Genomic DNA, 19,026 nt, shown 5'->3' with positions numbered 1-19,026 from the left:
GTCTCTTCCAACCTAGAAATTCTGTGATTCTGTAATTTTCATGAGAAATGTACAATTACTGTGTATCTTTGCGGCTATGTTACTTTTCAGGCCAAATTTACTTCTATAAGCTAAGTTGTTCTTTTAAAGTTTCAAAAAAAAAGCAAGCTTTTTCATATAAAATACGTTAATATGGATTCAGTATGGTATTTTGGTGGCTGTAATAGCACTGTATTTAATCTGAAAAAATATTTCTTTTATAAATAAGTACGGAGATTTCATATGACTGTCATACATTTCTTTTTGTTTTGGTTTCTCTCCTATCTTGATATAGAGTTTCATACCATAAATTTAATCAAATTAGCTTAAAGATTATGAATATATAGTTCTATATCAGAAGTACATTCACTTCAAAAAGATTTAGTCATTTAAGTCAAGAGTCTTCACTAAAGAAATACTAATAAATATTTCAAAATGGCTTTTCATCTTCACCTTGAATAACCTTGAAATCCCTTGAGTTCTGCAAGCTTTATTATTCTTCTGGATGGGGACAGAATACTGAATAAAAAACAAGTGGTTTGTGTGATAGAATTCATGGGAAAGCAATAACCAAGATTTAACAACTTTTAAACGTTATTCCTGGGGTCCACACTCCAGAGCAAACCAAAGCAAATGTAAGAACACCTATATGCTAGAGTAGTGGCATGTTTGTCACTTTTAAATTGGAACCAGCAAAAAACAAACAAACAAATAGGTTCAACTCTGATCACTTTTTCATGAAAGAATAATACTAATCACTAGCAAAAAGATACCTAACAAAAGTCTTGTTCACTCAGTCACTTAAACAAGAACCATCTTTGCTTTCACATTGGTTTGGTAATGTGTCCTGCTGTTGATTATTTGTAACATTGGATAAAATTTCCACCAAGTTCCTCAATAAAAAATTCCTACAAGGACAGAAATCTTCAGTGTGTAAGAAAGGCCTAAAATGCTACACAGAGCTGATTTTAATTGTCACTACACATTTACGCAGTAAATATTTTTAATCGGCTGTTGAAGAGGATGGTTTAATTCCTCAGTATTTCATTTACAGGGCACCACTACAGAAACAGAAATAAGAAAAAGAAGATTGAGTTCTTATCAAATTTCTATGGAAATGCTGGAAGATTCTGCTGCGAGACAAAGAGCAATGAGTATAGCCAGTATACTGACAAATACAATGGAAGGTATTTGATACATTCAAATAAACAGTTCATTAAACTTCTGTTAACTACACACATACACTGTTGGAATTTATTTGCTTATTTAATGAAAATTGAGTTCACTTATAATTCATATATATGCTATAAAAATACTTTTTATAAGATGAAAGGATAAGCAGATAAATCCAGTTTAAATTCCTATAGGAGAAGTTGCAGATAATCCTACTACTCATATTCTAAAAGGACAAGAAATTCCTAAGAAAATTTACAGTGTTTGTAAAGTTAATTTAAGCCCAAATTTAAATGTAAATATTTTAAGTGAGTTCTTCAGTACTTTGTCTCACAGATAAACAAATAGATCCCAAACTCCTTGTAGTCAGAAATGCAAGTCATATTTTTCTCTGAAACAAGACATTCTCACAAACATGTACCTTCCTGAACATACCCTCCTATTTTAATGCAAGTGTGAACTATCGGGACCTCCTTGATTCTCAGTATGCAAAGTCTTGGTCCTACTCCCAGGTAGCAAGGATATCTCCTTGAAAGGTATTATCTTTTCCTCTAGCTGCATAGAGTTTGCTCTTCCATTCTTCTGGCCGTTTAAAAAAAAAAAAAAAAAAAAAAAAAAGCCAATGTAAACTATATTGTCCTGATAGCCATCTCCTGCCCACATCTGGTTTCTATTATTCCAGAAGCTGCTGTCTGCAAGCAATGTGATATTCCAGTGATATTCCATGTCAACTCAGAGTCCAATATGAAGCCACTGTCCAATGCCAGTCCCATCCCACTTCTCAGTGTTCCGTTATATTTTCAGAACCATGATTGTTCCAGCTAATCTTCATATTCTTTTGGAAACACTATCTTTGTTATGGTTTATAAAGATAGAAGACTTTCACTACATACTGATACACTTTTCTGCCTTCAATGTTGTGGGAGCACATTTCAATGACTTTGAGAGCTGTGGCAATTGAACTTTTTACTTCCCATAGTTTCATCCATATAGGACAATATTAAAGGTCAGTCACTTGTCCTCAAGGTGCAGGTCTTAACACTGAATCCTCATTAGCAAATACTCTAAAACAGCATGTTTGCTATTCTAGAAAATTACCTGTGAATGTAATGATGGTAGAGACCTTCCTCTGTTCTAAGTGTTGTCTGAAAATTGGAAAAAATCAGGTTTAGGTTGATGTTACTATTCTGGAATTTCACTGAAAGTATGTTGTGGCAATTTCTTATGTATTTTGTCTAAGTCTAAGTACTTCTCACTGAAATATCTTCCTTCTGGGCTTTCATCAAGCATTGGCCATCACTATTACTATTAACTCAGTAGAAGTTACTGTTGTTTTGTAACTTTTATAATATGGATAGTGAAATGGAAGAAGAAAAAAGTCTGTAAAGTTTCTAGTTGAGAACAGAGCTGTTCCAACAGTACTAATATTGTTCTGTTTCTGAATTGATAGACATACATACATACAATATATGACATTTTTAAATAGGAAGATGGGTATCAATTATATTAATAATATTGATATAAGTAAACAGTGCTAAGTATGTGCACCAAAAGAGTCATATGAATATTATGTTATAGTTGTGGTTCAGCATAGTAGCAAGAACAATACTTTTAGTAGCTCAAATCAAAATCAAAATCAAATCAAATCAAAATATTACAAAATAAGTATATGTTGTATACTTAATACAAAAATGTAGTTTATGAAGCTTATACAAGCTTCAATATGTCCATTGATGGGGGCATAATGTTAACTTTCCCAATCCAAAACTGTCATAAGCAAGTTAACTAGCCTAAACTAGATTTCTTGATTCTCCATGCTGCCATTGGAAAATGATAGACATATTTCCCTCTTAATATAGGCATCTGAGATAATTCACTCTAGAGATAACTGCCACTGTCCATTGATTGTAGAGAACTTTAGATAGATTATTTGTTTAACTTTAAGATGGCTACACTTAGGTGATGGAAATTCCAGTTAGTGTGAGCTGTTTATTTGAATGATTTAATCTTTTTACATATTTTAAATAGGAGCTTCCAGTGATTCAGAGATTATAATTGAAATACTTATTTCTTTTTTTTTTTCAGAGCTTGAAGAATCCAGACAGAAATGCCCCCCATGCTGGTACAGATTTGCAAATACTTTCTTGATCTGGGATTGCTGGAGTCCATGGTTAAAAGTAAAACACATTGTCAATTTAGTAGTGATGGATCCATTTGTTGATCTTGCTATAACTATTTGCATTGTTTTAAACACCTTGTTTATGGCCATGGAACATTACCCAATGACAGAACAGTTTAGCAGTGTCCTTTCTGTGGGCAACCTGGTAAGTTTATGTTTGCCAAACAGTTCTTGGTGTAAAAGTACCCTTTCCTAAAAGAAGAAATGTGTAAATGCATTGCATTGGTCTTAAATTTATTCCTTTTTTTTTTTTTTTTTTTTTTTTTATAATCAGTTTAGAAACTGTATTTATGGTGTACCTAGAAAAAGTGAGTTTACTGGTGCCTTCAACAATACATTCAACTTCATGAATGTATTTTGTAACTACTGTAATGAAATAACTGAATATGTTTGGAAATGTAGTTTTTATCTGTAAGTTTTCTTGAGGTCTGCCCTGGGATTGTCTTTGGAGGATGATATTCCCTTACAGAAAATATTTTTTTTCTGTAAGAAATTGATGAAATATTCAGATTTCAGAATTTCTTTTTTTTTTTTTTTTTTTTTCTTTTCAGTTATATTACAGTGAAAGTGCTTTTCCAAGAAAGGCATTAGTATGACTTATTAGCAATAAATATTATTATATATATATTATTATTTATATAGTAACAGGTATAAGTAACAGGTAAAAGAATTCAGAAACAGAAAGATTGTATAGATATATATGTTTCTCATAAAAACTCAACTAATTAATTTTGTTTTAGGTATTCACTGGGATATTCACAGCAGAAATGGTATTAAAGATAATTGCTATGGACCCTTATTATTATTTCCAAGAAGGCTGGAATATTTTTGATGGTATTATTGTAAGCCTTAGTTTAATGGAACTTGGCCTTGCAAATGTTGAAGGATTATCAGTTCTTCGATCATTCAGATTGGTAAATACCTGGATAATTAAATATTTGCATGCAATTATGTCACTTAAAAAGTTTTGCTGATGTATGTATTAATTACCAGTATTGTAAATATATATTTGGTAATTAAATGGCTCGCACATTTATTCATATGTGCCTAATTTACAAATTGTATATGTACAAGTTTAAAGTGTTTGTCTATTGATATTCTTTGATATCAAATTATCCTATCAATATCCATTTGTACTGATATCCTTTGCCATCATAAGACACTTTTGAAATTTTTAAATTTTTCATTATACTGATTAAGTTTCATCAAAGCTGAATAACTACAAAAAACATACATATTGGTACCAGCATAAAGAATCCTTGAAATTTTAGTCTTCCTATTGTGAACATTACTGTGTGTTCCCCATAAAGCCACTAAGTATATCCTCACTTCAGAACATTTATTTGAGAATAAACATTTAGTAACACCATTAGATATAATAAAGTCCTAACAGTGTGACTTTTGGATAAGAATACTTAAACTGAAATATTGTTGAAATATTGCTTCTACTAGAAATATCTCTTTTAAATCAACTATTTTATAGCTATGTTTTCTGGAGGCACGAGAGTCATGATTTAAAAGTCTGTGTTAGTAATATTTATTACATTACCTGAAAATCTGTTATTTCTGAATACATAGAGCACTTAGTGGTTACTTGGTTTACTAGCACCAGTTTCCGTGGTACCTAAATTCACATACCATAGTTTGGTCACTGAATATTATTTTTAAATCAATTAGTATGATCTGAATGGACATCTCAATACCAACATCAAATTGTTGCATTAAAAATTGTCCTCTATGTGAGCCTGTAAGACCTAATGTAGTGCTGAGGGAAACATAGGACTAAGCCAGCAAAGAGGGAATAGTAGGGGTAACAAAGAAAGTACAAAATTCTGTATGTTATATGATGCAGTAATCATCTGTGAGTGGACATTTTAAAATACTGAAATGTGGTATGAACACAAAATACATTCATTTTCTGTATATGTTGCTAAGATGAAAAGCTGGACACTATGGTTTAGGGAAGTACCAAACTCTATGCTCCTGCTCTCCATTAAAATGATATTGTTCCTAGTGAAGAAAAAATTAGTCTACAGAAACATATGTTCTGATAAACGCCTTAGATCTAGCTTCTCTTTGTTCACATGTGATTCTCTAGAACACATCTGTGTACAAGTTAGTAGAATAAACTGCCAACCACAAGAGATTTTTTACACATGGGTATTAGTCTTATTTCTTCCTAAAATGATTTTAGAAACAATAAAATTATTAATGTTGGTTTTCAAATGTTCACATTTGGCTTCTGATACATAAAATAACATAAAAAATGAAGACTGTAGTCCATATTTCAGTATAGCACAGTGTAGACATCTCTAAGTAGAAGCTTTCCAACAAACAAAATCTCTGGAAAACTCTCAGGAAGAATAGCTACTATACCTGTGAACAACCTTAGGAGTTTGGCCTAAAGTGTTTGGCACAAAATGTTAGAAACAGCAGGGAAAACTATTGGCTCTCCTGTGTGACATCTCAGACAAGTGAATCTCAGTTAATTTATAGAGTTTACTGAACTGAATCCTCAGGGAAAACTTAGTGCAGAGTAGGAATGCAAGCATTTCCAAGGAGAATCAGATATGCTAATAGGACCAAACACTCTACATTCCACTTCATGCTTATAGTACTTTTTAGAAAATGATGTAAAAATGCTACAATGTGGGAAAATAACGTCAGGCAGAAATAATGCATTCACCATGTATATGGTGAATAATGTTATATTATTCTCAAGGATTACACAACTATTAGAATTTCCTAAAAAATGGTCAAATTAAATTGCGAGTTGTCTCCGTAGGTTCTAAATTTACAGAACATCGATAAACAATAGCCAAAGTATGTTTAACTAACATCATAAAAGATGTTTTCTGCAAATAGTACTTTCATAAAGAATGGCACATTCAGAACTGCAGTATAACTAACACTAATGATTCCTCTGTGTTTTTGTTTTTCAGCTTCGAGTTTTTAAGTTGGCAAAATCTTGGCCAACTCTAAATATGCTCATTAAGATTATTGGAAACTCAGTGGGGGCTTTGGGGAATTTGACCCTGGTGTTGGCCATCATTGTGTTCATTTTCGCTGTGGTTGGAATGCAGCTGTTTGGGAAAAGCTACAAGGAATGTGTCTGCAAGATCTCTAGTGACTGTGTGCTTCCACGTTGGCACATGCATGACTTTTTCCACTCTTTCTTGATTGTGTTCCGAGTGCTGTGTGGAGAATGGATAGAAACAATGTGGGACTGCATGGAGGTTGCTGGCCAAACCATGTGCCTTATTGTTTTCATGCTGGTCATGGTGATTGGAAACTTAGTGGTAGGTGATAAACACTTTTGAATTCTGATGGAAAAATGTATATAGCTTACAGCTGATAAAGGAGAATATTTGTTGTGCTTCTGTTTGGAATGAAAGGAAAAAAAAAAAAAAAGAAAAGAAAGAAACATCTACATGTACTAGATTTGTGGTGAAAAAGATGTTTTCTTTCTCCACCTTTTAACTTATTTCCATACATTGAAGTACTCTTACTACGGCATCAGGAATTTAGAAATAGACCAAAATTTCCACAAAATACCCTATTAAGGGAGCGTTAGAGATAATTTAAATATACTGTTGAAATTCAGATGGCATATAAACTACTCTTTAAATAATAAAGTTTATGCTTCACCAGCTCATGGGCAGCTTCCTGTTTGGAGATTAAAAATATATATATATATAAAATGGACTTTCTTGAATTTATTACAGATAATTCTAGCACTAATTATATGACTTAATGAAAATTAAGTATAATGTAGTTCTTATAATAGTGAATCTTTAACTTAAGTACTTAACTTTTTGGCCTGTTTAGAGGTAAAAATCAAAACCCAAATATCTACAGACTGATTGGGCTTCCATGCTAAAAATGGGGTTGAAAGTTTTGAATTCAAAATTATAGAATAAGTTTTATAGAAAAAAAACAATTCAAGCTTACAAGTTAACACGTCAAAGGTTCAGTTGATATATCACTGTGAAAACTTCTCAGAAACCAGGCTAATTGGAATACATCATTTATGTTTTAAAATTTATTTTACTATTAATATCTATGGTTCATCCTGAGATGCCTAGAAATTATATTTCATTGCTCACCAAAATTTATAGGAGATGACATTAAAACAACAATAATGATGTTTGAATTTTGATTTAATGAAGTTCTCAGGCAATACTTACTATTTTCATTAAGTCACTTATTAAGACACTTTAAAATATTACTTTTATCCTGCTATGGCAAGGTTTATAGAATTTAAGAGACAAGCGCAGAATTAACAGAAATTCACAGTCTTATGGTATAATCTTCCAAATAATAGTTAGAAAGTATAAGTAGGTTAGTATAGCATTAACTAATGTTAAGTTTCCAAAATATCTGTATCATAGAAACTTTTAGAATCTAAATTTATAGGATGATGCTTGATGCTTATACAATTCTACTTGAGTTCCAGGTGATTCCACTACAAGATTTAGACAGAAGTTTTTCAAACCTCTGATGGGATATCTATAGCTAGAATTTTTGTAACTTTTTGTTATTATTATTTTACAGTCCATGCAATGCTACTCCAAAAAATAAAATCAAAAGGTCCAAATTGTTTAGGTATTAGCTAGTGTATCTTGAATGAATATTGTCCAAAACTAGTAAGGAGAGGTTTTGTAATGCGAGGTACTATTTGATTGTCTAAAATTAGTGGATGTTGTTCTTCAGAACAATGTGTGATTTTTGACAGTATCCTATAAAAATACAAACTTCTTATATGTATTTATTTACTATATAGCTGTATTCTCTCATCTTTTAGGTATTGAACCTGTTTCTGGCCTTGCTGCTGAGCTCATTTAGTTCAGACAATCTTGCTGCTACCGATGATGATAATGAAATGAACAACCTCCAGATTGCTGTGGCAAGAATTCAGAAGGGAATAGATTACATTAAAAAAAAGATACAGGAGTTCATCCAAAAAGCCTTTGTTAGAAAACAGAAGGCTTTGGAAGAAATCAAAGCACTCGAAGAGATAAACAACAAGAAGGACAGCTGCCTTTCCAATCACACTGCTGTTGAAATAAGCAAAGATCTGAATTATCTTAAGGATGGAAATGGAACCACCAGTGGTGTAGGCACAGGCAGCAGTGTGGAAAAATATGCAATTGATGAAAATGATTACATGTCATTCATAAACAACCCAGGCCTCACTGTGACTGTACCAATTGCTGTTGGAGAATCAGACTTTGAAAATTTAAATACAGAAGAATTTAGCAGTGAATCTGATATGGAAGAAAGCAAACAGGTAGGAGATTTTGTCTCTTAACTGTTACATTTCAGTCATTTACATGTCTGTCAATTTCATAGTTAGAGTTGTTTAAAATCTTGTCTTATCCTTCTGAATGTATCTTATACTTTATTATTTCAAGTAAATATAATTCAAGGAAATAAATCTGCTATGTGAAAGTGTACTAGGGGTCCTAGACTTTATATTTTTAATACTTCGGTTTTTAGTATTTGGAAGACTAATCATTTTAAGTATGGTTATTTCTATCACAATTTATGAATTTTTAGAACTAGCACACATTTCATAAATATCCTATCTGTGTTACCTCTAACATGATCAGAATTTGTGGGAGAAGAGTACTGTAGAAGACTAATGAACAATAAAAGTATATAGCTTTACATATTTAATCAAATACAAATGGAGAAAGAAGAAATATTGTTTCTGTAGTTAGGGTGGTTCTAAAAATGAACCCTGATGCATGGTAAAGCAACGATGTATTTTGAATTATCTAAAAAGTTTTGTAGGTAATATGCATACAGATTTTGGATTCAGAGACAATGTCTGGTTGAATTGGAGTAATCCAGACGCAGATCAACATCACGATAAAACAGTATCTAAAGTTATCCTGCAGAGCAGACTGATCTTGTAGTATATATGCATGTGGAAACCATTTACTTGAATGTCTTAGGTGATTGTTATTGGGCAAAGAGACAGAAGTTGATAAAATACAGAGGCCAGGTGGCTTGTACACCAGAAGTGATAAAATAAAAGTATTCATGGAAATTCATGGTAATAAAAGTATTCATGGAAATCTTTGTATATGGGAGTAATAATAAATGCAGTAGCAGAAAAAAAATAATTGAAATTATTCTCAGTGACATCAGAAATGTCAGAACTGTGAGGTTTAAGGAATCAGAAACCTTGGATAAATAGATGCTGTGATTTTGTCTGGTAGCTCATTAATACAAAAGTGTTTGTTTACCATAAAGCAAGCTCTTCTAAATAGAAACATTGCATCAATGACTGTACCAATAGCTGTATAGCTGTTATATTTTCAAATAATGCTGTATTCCACAGCACTGCCAAACTGTATCACGTGACATTAATAGATAGCCATGACCCAGTCAGTTATAATATGCTTTTTGCTAAAGAACATAAGATAAAGAATGTGTATATTTGCAGCTGTAAAGACGGTTACTCTGCATAAGAAATATGAGATAAAAAGCAATATATTCTATTGAGTTGCTCAGTTAAATGACAAACATTTTCAATACTGATGGATAACATTGATCCATGACAATTTAAGAATATAAGAGAACTGGCTAGTATAAATGATATCATTTAAGAGATCAACTATAATCAAAAACAAGCTTTCAGAGTGACTCTGGGTCTGTTTTTCATGTAAGCTTATCTAGTGAAAGTTAGTTGTCTTTTCCAATGAACCTTTAGCAATGTCTTCTAAGTCTTTTAATATATTCTGATGTTATTTCTTTATAATGTACCTTCAATCTAAATTTTCTGCTTTCCTTGTGGTTAGTTTTGAGATGGGTGTTGTGTGCCTTCCTAATAACTCTACCTTATGAAGATATATGCCTAAAAATTTCCTGAATATGTAATTTTTTAAGAATTCTGTAATATGCATTAAGAAGGTAGGAGGCTTACAAACTGTGCAGATGCTGAATGTGTAGTTGCATGACACGTTAGCACAGAACTGAGAGATTAAGAAGATGCCATCCTCATCTGGTTCCTGACTCCCTGGCATCCTTTGCCACTTTCTCTGCTACAGTGTTTGTAGGTCTGTACTATAAATCACGTCACTGGAGTGCTATAAATTAAATAACATAATACCATAGGTATTATTCGTTTCTTCTTTAAGATAGATTGAATGGTTCAGCTTACAGTGTATCACCATGCATTTTATCAGAATAGCTAAGGAAAAAATAAAATGCAACGCAAAGGCAGAAACTCCTCTGCTTTCAAAGTGAACCATGTAAGTAAGCAAACTCTAAGAAAATGGAGTAAGAGCCCTTGTGCTGAAGAGTTCTGAATTACGTACCAATTTTAAGGTGGCTTTCACAAGTCAATTGCTCTGTTTATTCTCCTCTTTACTTGGCTCAGGCATCATCCTGTTTTTTGTGTGTTTTGTTGTTTGTTTGTTTGTTTGCCTTTGTTTTTTTGTTTGTTTGTTTGCCTTTGTTTTGTTTTTCCTAAGACCGTTCTTAAGTTTCAGTACTATATTAAGTCAAAAGGAATTTTGCCTTTTTTATGTGTGTTTTTTTTTTTTTTTTTATGAACTTTAAGTGTATCGGTATGCCTTCAGGAACAGAAAGCAAATTAAACAAATGCATAAACAATTTGAAAGTGAAAATTACAATTGATTGTGGAAAATCAATCAGTAAATGATGGAGGTTATATGTATTAAGAAATTGCAGAGAAGTTTTCAAAGGGGATAGGATAAGTATAGGATTTCTGTAGAGCCTTAAGATTTCTATATAGTATCATAATCACTACTGTTGCAAACCTGGGGAATAGTGTTTCCCTCAAATTCTGCTCATGGACAACTGTTTAGTGTTTGACATATATTCATACAATGCAAGTGTGCATATTGTCAATGGCAGCTAACAAACAGTGCCCTGAAAATAACGAATTCTGTAGTCATTTCCATTTTTGTTCTGGGTTCTTCATTCCCCTATTTCTGGAAGATTTTTAGAAAAAAAAAATGAAGTGCTTTTATTTTATTCTGAGTATAAAAATGCACCTGCTTTTGTAATATATGAACAGGTGTTCTGATGTATGACAGGGATTTATCAGGATTCTTAATCTCCTCCTATCAAGTCAATAGCACTGTTGTACCTCCTGCTGCCTTCTGATTTCCTTCTGAGGAAGGTAAAGAATATATTGGTGCAGTGTTTAAGTTACCTCTCTAAAAAAGTACACCACCATTTGCTTTATTTTACTTCTTGAGGGATATCACTGAGACAATATTCCTGCTACTAGGCCAGGTCTGCAAAAGAAGGGGTAAGAGATGAGGCAGACCTTTCCCCACCTTAACTTTTGTGCCACTTAGCACTTAAAATATCCTCAGGAGATATCCCTTTTAATAACCTTTTTTTTTTTTTTTTCCAATTTATTTATTTATTTTTTAACATCAGAGTTACGGGAAGTTTGATCTGCACAAGAACTGTAAAATGAACCATTTTTTTTCTGCTGGTGTCTTTTTGACTGACACTGATGTTAAGAGCTGAATGATTATTTTAAGTATGTCTAGTATGTCCAGCTAAAGTCATGATAGAAGCAGGGGGAGGAATGTGCCCCTGAGAAATATGCCAAGAACAGGTAATTGCTATAGAAATTATGACTGCAGGTGAGTGAGAAACAAATGCTAATTTTTTCTTATTTATATTTTCAGATATATTATGGAACAAAATAACTCTAGCCACAGTTTCTTTAGTGGATGATTATTTTTTTTTCTGTTCATAAAAATACCTTCTAATTAATTTGCCAGTTAATAAACAAACAACTTTCCAAATCTGCCAGTATATATTTTGCAACCTTGTTTTAAGTTCCAAACATATATACAAAATCCTTCTAACAGATATCACTAGAAATTTAGGGAAGTCTGTGTTTGGATGAAATGTAACAATAACATTTGTTAAGTTGAAAAATGAGTGTAAGATTTCAAGATAACTTGACTACAGGGTCTTTTTCATAAGGATAGCCTGGCCAGAGACCACACCCACACACTTCTACAATTTCTGATTCCTATATTACAGTAGCATTGTACAGTAGTATTACAGAAAAAGTTCTACTTAGGTCTCAGATAGTACAGTCTCATTTGCACCTTAGTTATTGTGTCTTCAACATGTGTGTGAGACATGATGTGTTATAGAACTGAGGACTGTATGACGAGTGTCAGGATGAAGGATCAGGATAAGCAATAGAGTGCAGTAAGCAAGAAGCAGATTGTGTCTTTAAGATTTTTATTTATTAATTTATTTATTTTTTAATACTGAACCTAATGCTGTACTGAAGAATTTCTTCAAATCTACTTTGGCTTCCAAATTACATTTGATTTCTCCCAAGACACATCTTACCCTACAGATCTTCTAGCTCATATGTCTGCAGCTTCAAAAGGCTTTTTCCTTGCATATTTTGTGACAAATTTACATTGTATACTTGAAGTTACTCAAGCAGCTGTCTAACATGGTGAAAGCACAAGTTCTTTTATGGTCTCACCACATGTTAGTGAGAAACATGTAGTCATAAGTGAATATTATACTCACATCGTTTAAGGTAATGAAAAATGTCTTTCTTTTTTATATATACTACACTAGGTTTTTTATTTTGTATCTACATGTTTGTTCTGCTAAGAGACTTCCATGAAGCATTTTCTTACTGTATATAGATACTAAAACATCCTAAAATCAGAGCAACTATGCTAAGATTCCATGCAAAAATGACCCATGAAATGTAAGTGGATAATGGGAAACTACATATGCATAACTTGAGCTTTGGATGAGGAAGAGAATTTATCTTAAAGACATTAAAACTTCCTAATTGCTTTAGAATAATAGTTGCCTGAAAGTTCACTTGAAATAAGAGAACATTTGATTGGTACTTTGAAGGAGAATGTTGTCAGTATCTCCTACCAGAAAACAGAGGTGCAATAGCCAATAAGATAACCATCAAAAATAACATATTACTGCTCTAAAAATAAGATATTTAAGAAAATTAACTTAAAAGATAGTAAGAAAATTAAAAGCTACCAAAGGGGATTATTCGATACTTTTTTTTTTTAGTTAGCTTGTGGATGACATTATTATTACAAAATCAGTGTTAATCAATGACATGGAGTATGATAATCAGATCAAACATTAGACTCGTAACTATTGTGTTTTTGTACCACTTAATAACTAACTATTGTGTTTTTGTACCACTTAATAACCATACATTACATTTGAATCACAACTTGATGAATGAATTTCTGTATTTCAACACACAAAAGTAATTTCAAAGATGTTCTTCAGCTATGGAAAGCTGTTTTCACAACTAAAGAAATACAAATACCTGCAGGCCTCTACCACAGCAGAATTCCAAAAGCCTTTGTATCTACATTATATGTACAGTAAGTACAAACTCAGAATAGAGAAGTAAGGCTCCTCAATTAACTTTTGAAATCACAACAGGTGGTTTTAATAAAATAAAAAATATCCTTCACCAGCTAATCCACTGAGCCTTCTAAGCAAGGGATAAATTCAGTTTTCTGATTGGCTTCACTGCCGCTTATGTAAAAAGGTGAAGTAAAAAGACAGAAACAGAGTTATTTTCTTCCCAAAAGTTAAACATTGCCATGGAGATTCAATGAATTTCTTAACAAAAACACACCTAGTAGTGATTTGATCAATTGGTTGTAAGATTTTTTTCCACATTTCCTTTAAAGTATATAACTATCTAAATTCCCGCTTTATACAACTGACTAGTTCAGGGACTATATCTTCCAAAATGACAGGTTCTTTATGTTATGGACTAGCTTTTTACTTCTATTGCCATCTGTAAGTTACACCACTATTATTAAAACATGAAGCAGGAATGGGAAGACATACATTTTCAAAGTATTTTGTTTACTGTATGTACATTTTTTGCAAATAAAAGACATAATCACATAGTCAGTTGTGATTATGTCAAGAGGACTTGAACACTAAACCAAAAAAAATTATTTTTTAAATTTTCATTAAGATGCATTAAGCACTCTTTAAATAATAGAATAATTTCCAAATCTGCTAACCATGTCTTTATGAAATTAATCATTTTATTTCCATTTATGAATCATAGTTTCAGAGTGCAGATGATTAGCTCTAGTTCCTGCATTTCTTATTTCTCTAAAATAAACTAACAAGCTCTGTAGAAAGTTTTGTTGAACATTTCAGGTGGTACGCATATCCCTTTTTGCCAACTGATCATAAAATATTTAATAATTATGTTTTAATTGTGTTAAAGCTGTGCTTGAATTAGAGATTCCAAAAAGAAGAAAACTAGAAATCCTGTGCTTTGAACTTCACTACCTACCATTCTTACTTCTCACAGGGGTAAAACCAAGCTGGAGCAATCAAGAATGCAGCTCTGGTGCTTTTTAACCAGGTAGAGCAACGTGTCACCACTTTCACACAGGTTACCTAAAAAAGTTATACATATATATGTATATATATATATAATCACTTTTTAATGGATTTTGACTGGCCTGCATGCTATTCAGCTATGTTCCTTCCCTATCCATTGCAAGATGGTAGAAACATGCACAGCTGCTCTCTGCTGAGTCATGGGACTCACACCACAGCATGGTCAGGCGGGATTGGCAACCCCAACATACATTTTTTAACTCCGCTAATGATTTTTCTGGATAGTCTAATAAAGTCTTTAGCAATAACTGCATGTTCTACAGGTTATGAAGTATGGATCATAAAAGTACTGGAATGTTATACTCTAAAGAGGCCAAAGGAAAAAGGGAGCATGCATAGTTTTTAAAAATAAAAACAACCCTTTTTGATTCAGCCCTTATAAATGTATATATGTAATGAAATGTGTTAGGTGATCTACGTAATGATTACTGCCACACTTCAGCTCTTTAACAAATAAAATTTATACTATTGCAATATAGCTATCTGTAAAAATTGCATTGTTATATTCTTAAATCTGCAATGCACTGTAATGCAAATCCTTAAGATGCTACAAACTACATTCTGTATTGATTTGGGCAGTGCATATCTTGAGTTTTATAAACTATAAGCAAAGCAAACAGTTTCATAACTGCTGAAATTATACTTAATAACCTCTCTAAAAATTCTCTCTGAACAGATCATTTAACAAATCCTCTTTTCTTAAACTTTAAAATTCTTCATAAAAAGTTGTATTTTGGAGCGTGTTTCTTAATAGCCAAGTCTGTAACAGAGTTGGCAGACTTCACTTAGTGTAAATTAGAGTAACAATGAAGTAGTCAGCATGGTTTTTATAAAATTGCATGTATATTTACCCTATCTTTTTAATTTTTATTATAGGTGTAAATAATCCCCATTGCAGCATAATTGGCAGAGCTTTCAGGAATAGGGACAGTAGTATTACACAGGAGCTAAAGTTTCATGAAATTACAGAATACAAACTATACTGGTAAAATGGTATTACAATTTTGTTGGGATTGAGATTTCAGCCCTACACCTTCTCTACTGAGACTCAGGCAGAGTCTCACTGGCTTCAAAAGGATAACCAAATAGCTCCATTTGTACCACTGTGTAGTCCAGTGATGCCAAAAGAAATTCATATTGCTGTGTATTCTAAAAAGTCTCAGATTTAACTGATTATTTTTTAAACCCAAGATATGCTTCAAACATCAAATAGAGCTCTAGGGAAAAAGGGGTTTTAAGCCATTTTCTTAATATAATGTAAAAGTTAAATATCATAAGATTTGAGGTCTAAACTCAGTTTAGAATCACTTGGGAATCAGCAACCCCCTTAATTTATATTTTGTCACTCAATTACAGTGCAGCATTAAAGATTCAAAGGATAAAACCACATGGCTGAATTACTAAAGGCAATTTGTAATGGCTGAATCCCTTTATTTATTTTATTGTCACTTGAATCATGAAGCAGTTTGTAAAGCTTAAAGTTTTTGTTGCCTGCTCTTGCTCTTATTGAAAGCTATAATAAAATCACATGAGAGCAAGACTGGGTCTTAAGCGAATGCATTTTCTCGTAAATGGGCACATTAACATGCTGTTGGTCAAAGCTTGTTTTAATGATCTAAGCTGTTGAAAAGAGATGCACTGCTCTGAAAGGATGGAATGGAGGCTGATTATACGTATGTTAGACAAGTATTTGGGTTGGTGATGAAGCATTTTTCAATGTTATATTCTATACATTAATATTTATAATACTATTTTCTGAAAAATATAATACCATTAAAGTGGTCATTTTTTGGACTTTATTTCTGTGTGTGATTCCACAGTATTGCTCAGGCTTCTGCATTAGTCAAGCATGTTGTTTTGCTGATTCAGGCCTTGAGAATGCTGCATCATAAGCAATTGCTTTCAAGTGTATCCTTGTAAAGGAAAATGTCGTATCATTGAAGATGCAAATAAGTATTTACAGGGCATGGCATATTCTAGAAACTGATAATCCCATATTTGGGGTGAAAAGAAGATTTTGTAATCCTCCATGTCTTTTGAGTTTCCTTAGTTTTATTAATTTTATTGGTAGGAAAAAAAAAAAAACATTAAAGTCACCTTATTTAAAATGCAATGCTTCTTTCCTAATTTAGGCTCTTGGCGCAAAGAAGAGGAGTTTTTTGTTTTTTATTATTCAATTGTTTGAGATTATTTGAAACATAATGAAGATAATGCTTTATTTGAAAAATAATGAAGAAAATATAGTAGTTTTTGTTTTTACTGGTTATAAATTGCAATTCTATCGCTTGTTTTTTAGCAACTGTTTTTTTTAGCTGACAGGACAATCTGAAACAGAGTTTCAGAAGAAGCCATTAAAGAACTGGCTGCCTTTTAACAGGAAGACTAATAATTGGTGTTTACTATGAACTTTTCTACTTTTATGAACTTTTGCTACTACTAAGTCAGTCATTAATTTAATGATGATGGATCAGGCCATAAATTAATTTTAATTTTCCTAACTTAGATGTGGCGGATTATTGTTCTCACAATATATGTTTTTTATTTAACAAAGAAACTGCCTATAATTTCAGCAACAATTTTTAGACTTTTCTTTTTTAGTATTACCATATATATAAAAAGAGAATTATATATATAAAAAGAGAATTAATCTAAAAATCTCATTTCCTTTTTCAAAGGTAGTCTTGTATGTGGATAATAAGGTGGTATATTAATAATGCTTAATACAATGTACATTAATGTACATTTTGGTCTGTAGAAGTAATACAGAAAGCAAAGTTTTAAATATTCTCAGTATACAAGGTACAAAACATTTTGCTTCAGAGTTACTGATCTGCATGAGCAGCAGTAAAATTATTCAGCTAGAAATGATACAGCTGTAAATATTTCAGATGCATAAATTTTGGAAATTGTAGCAGAAAATGAAGTATGAAAAGGGAAACAAGACACTTTCATGTTTACTAAGCAAAAATTAACCACTAGAAATATTAAAATCTCAGTGTATTTACCCAAATCTTTTCACATTTGTCAGCATGATTTTCCATGTACAGATCACGTTATTTAGAACAGGAAAGAATGGTTTTCCAACTACTGTCAGTGTGCTTCTCAGAAATATTTCTATTATTCAGCAAGTCCTTTATTTTTGGTCACAATCCAGCTATAGTCACAATCCAGCTCTGATTGATCTCATATTGACTACATTTGCATGTGGACATAAAGGGCAGCTTCTTGAAAATTAACACTGAAGTTCCCCTTCACCCAGCATAAATTTCTTTTAATTGTCATTCATCTCATGCAAGCTGAACATGAGAGAGGAATTGCTTACCAAACTATATAACGAGATATGTGCCATTTGCTTCATTTTTGGCAGAAAAATCTCTGAACTCCCAATGTATTCTCCTGAAAGGACTTGGTTTTAACTAAAGAATTAAATAACTAGTTTTAATTTGCAGCAGTGTCTCTGAAGTAGAGTATACATAGTAATGTCTTTTAAAAAAGTTATCATCTATTATTTGCAGCAAAATCATTCAAAAGATCTGAACAAATATTTTTTTATTTTTTACATTATAAAATATCACTACCTTGAAAGCTAAACATGAAAAGTACTTGGTATCCTCAAAAACTCTGTATCCAAAAATCCAGTAGAGGTCAAAGATCTGCTTACAGTTCAGATCTGCTTAGCTGAAACCACAAATGAGTCAGTGATTAGCCTTTCTGCTAAATCAATGTATATTCAACGTTAGTATTTAAGTTAGAGATGCATCCCCCTCTGGATCCCCCTCTACATTACTGCTCCATGGTATAAAACAGAAGTATTTCAGTATTTCAGTATTTGTTTTTTAATGTTGCTTTCTGATTACAAGCCTTGTTTCACAATAAAAGAAAATGTATTTGGGATGAAAAAATTTAAGATTCAAACAATATTGGCAACTGAAAACAAGGTACAAACTCTATGTCCAGTTTTTGTGCTAGATGCTGTGTGCATCTTTAGTAGGTTTGTCCTTTCAAAATATACTTTCTTAGAAGAAAATTATAGGCAGTCTTGCATGACTGATAAATAGTTTGACTTGATCCAAATTTCACTGTACTTGGTATAAACAGTTACTTCATTTGAGCTGGTTTATATCACTCTCCAACTCTTGGAGTTTTCACATCTAGGATTGTTTTGGAGTGAGGATTATAGTATTTGACTATATACAAAGTAGTACATA

General features: G+C 32.1%; 1 protein-coding gene across 5 annotated transcripts in view; it reads left to right on the top strand.

Annotated features, from left to right (window-relative positions):
- Nucleotides 1-19,026, top strand: part of LOC101802370 (sodium channel protein type 2 subunit alpha) — a 72,144-nt gene that overhangs the window by 32,430 nt on the left and 20,688 nt on the right. For all 5 annotated transcript variants that reach the window (XM_027461429.3, XM_072040872.1, XM_027461428.3 and 2 more), the window contains 5 exons: nt 1,073-1,205; nt 3,277-3,515; nt 4,111-4,284; nt 6,313-6,669; nt 8,175-8,660. In XM_027461429.3, coding sequence (XP_027317230.1) covers nt 1,073-1,205; nt 3,277-3,515; nt 4,111-4,284; nt 6,313-6,669; nt 8,175-8,660 — 1,389 coding nt within the window. The remainder of the gene's footprint in view (nt 1-1,072; nt 1,206-3,276; nt 3,516-4,110; nt 4,285-6,312; nt 6,670-8,174; nt 8,661-19,026) is intronic.

This window comes from Anas platyrhynchos, chromosome 7 (genome assembly GCF_047663525.1).
Source record: "Anas platyrhynchos isolate ZD024472 breed Pekin duck chromosome 7, IASCAAS_PekinDuck_T2T, whole genome shotgun sequence".
Lineage (NCBI taxonomy): Eukaryota > Metazoa > Chordata > Aves > Anseriformes > Anatidae > Anas > Anas platyrhynchos.
This window is presented reverse-complemented; position numbering and strand designations above follow the sequence as displayed.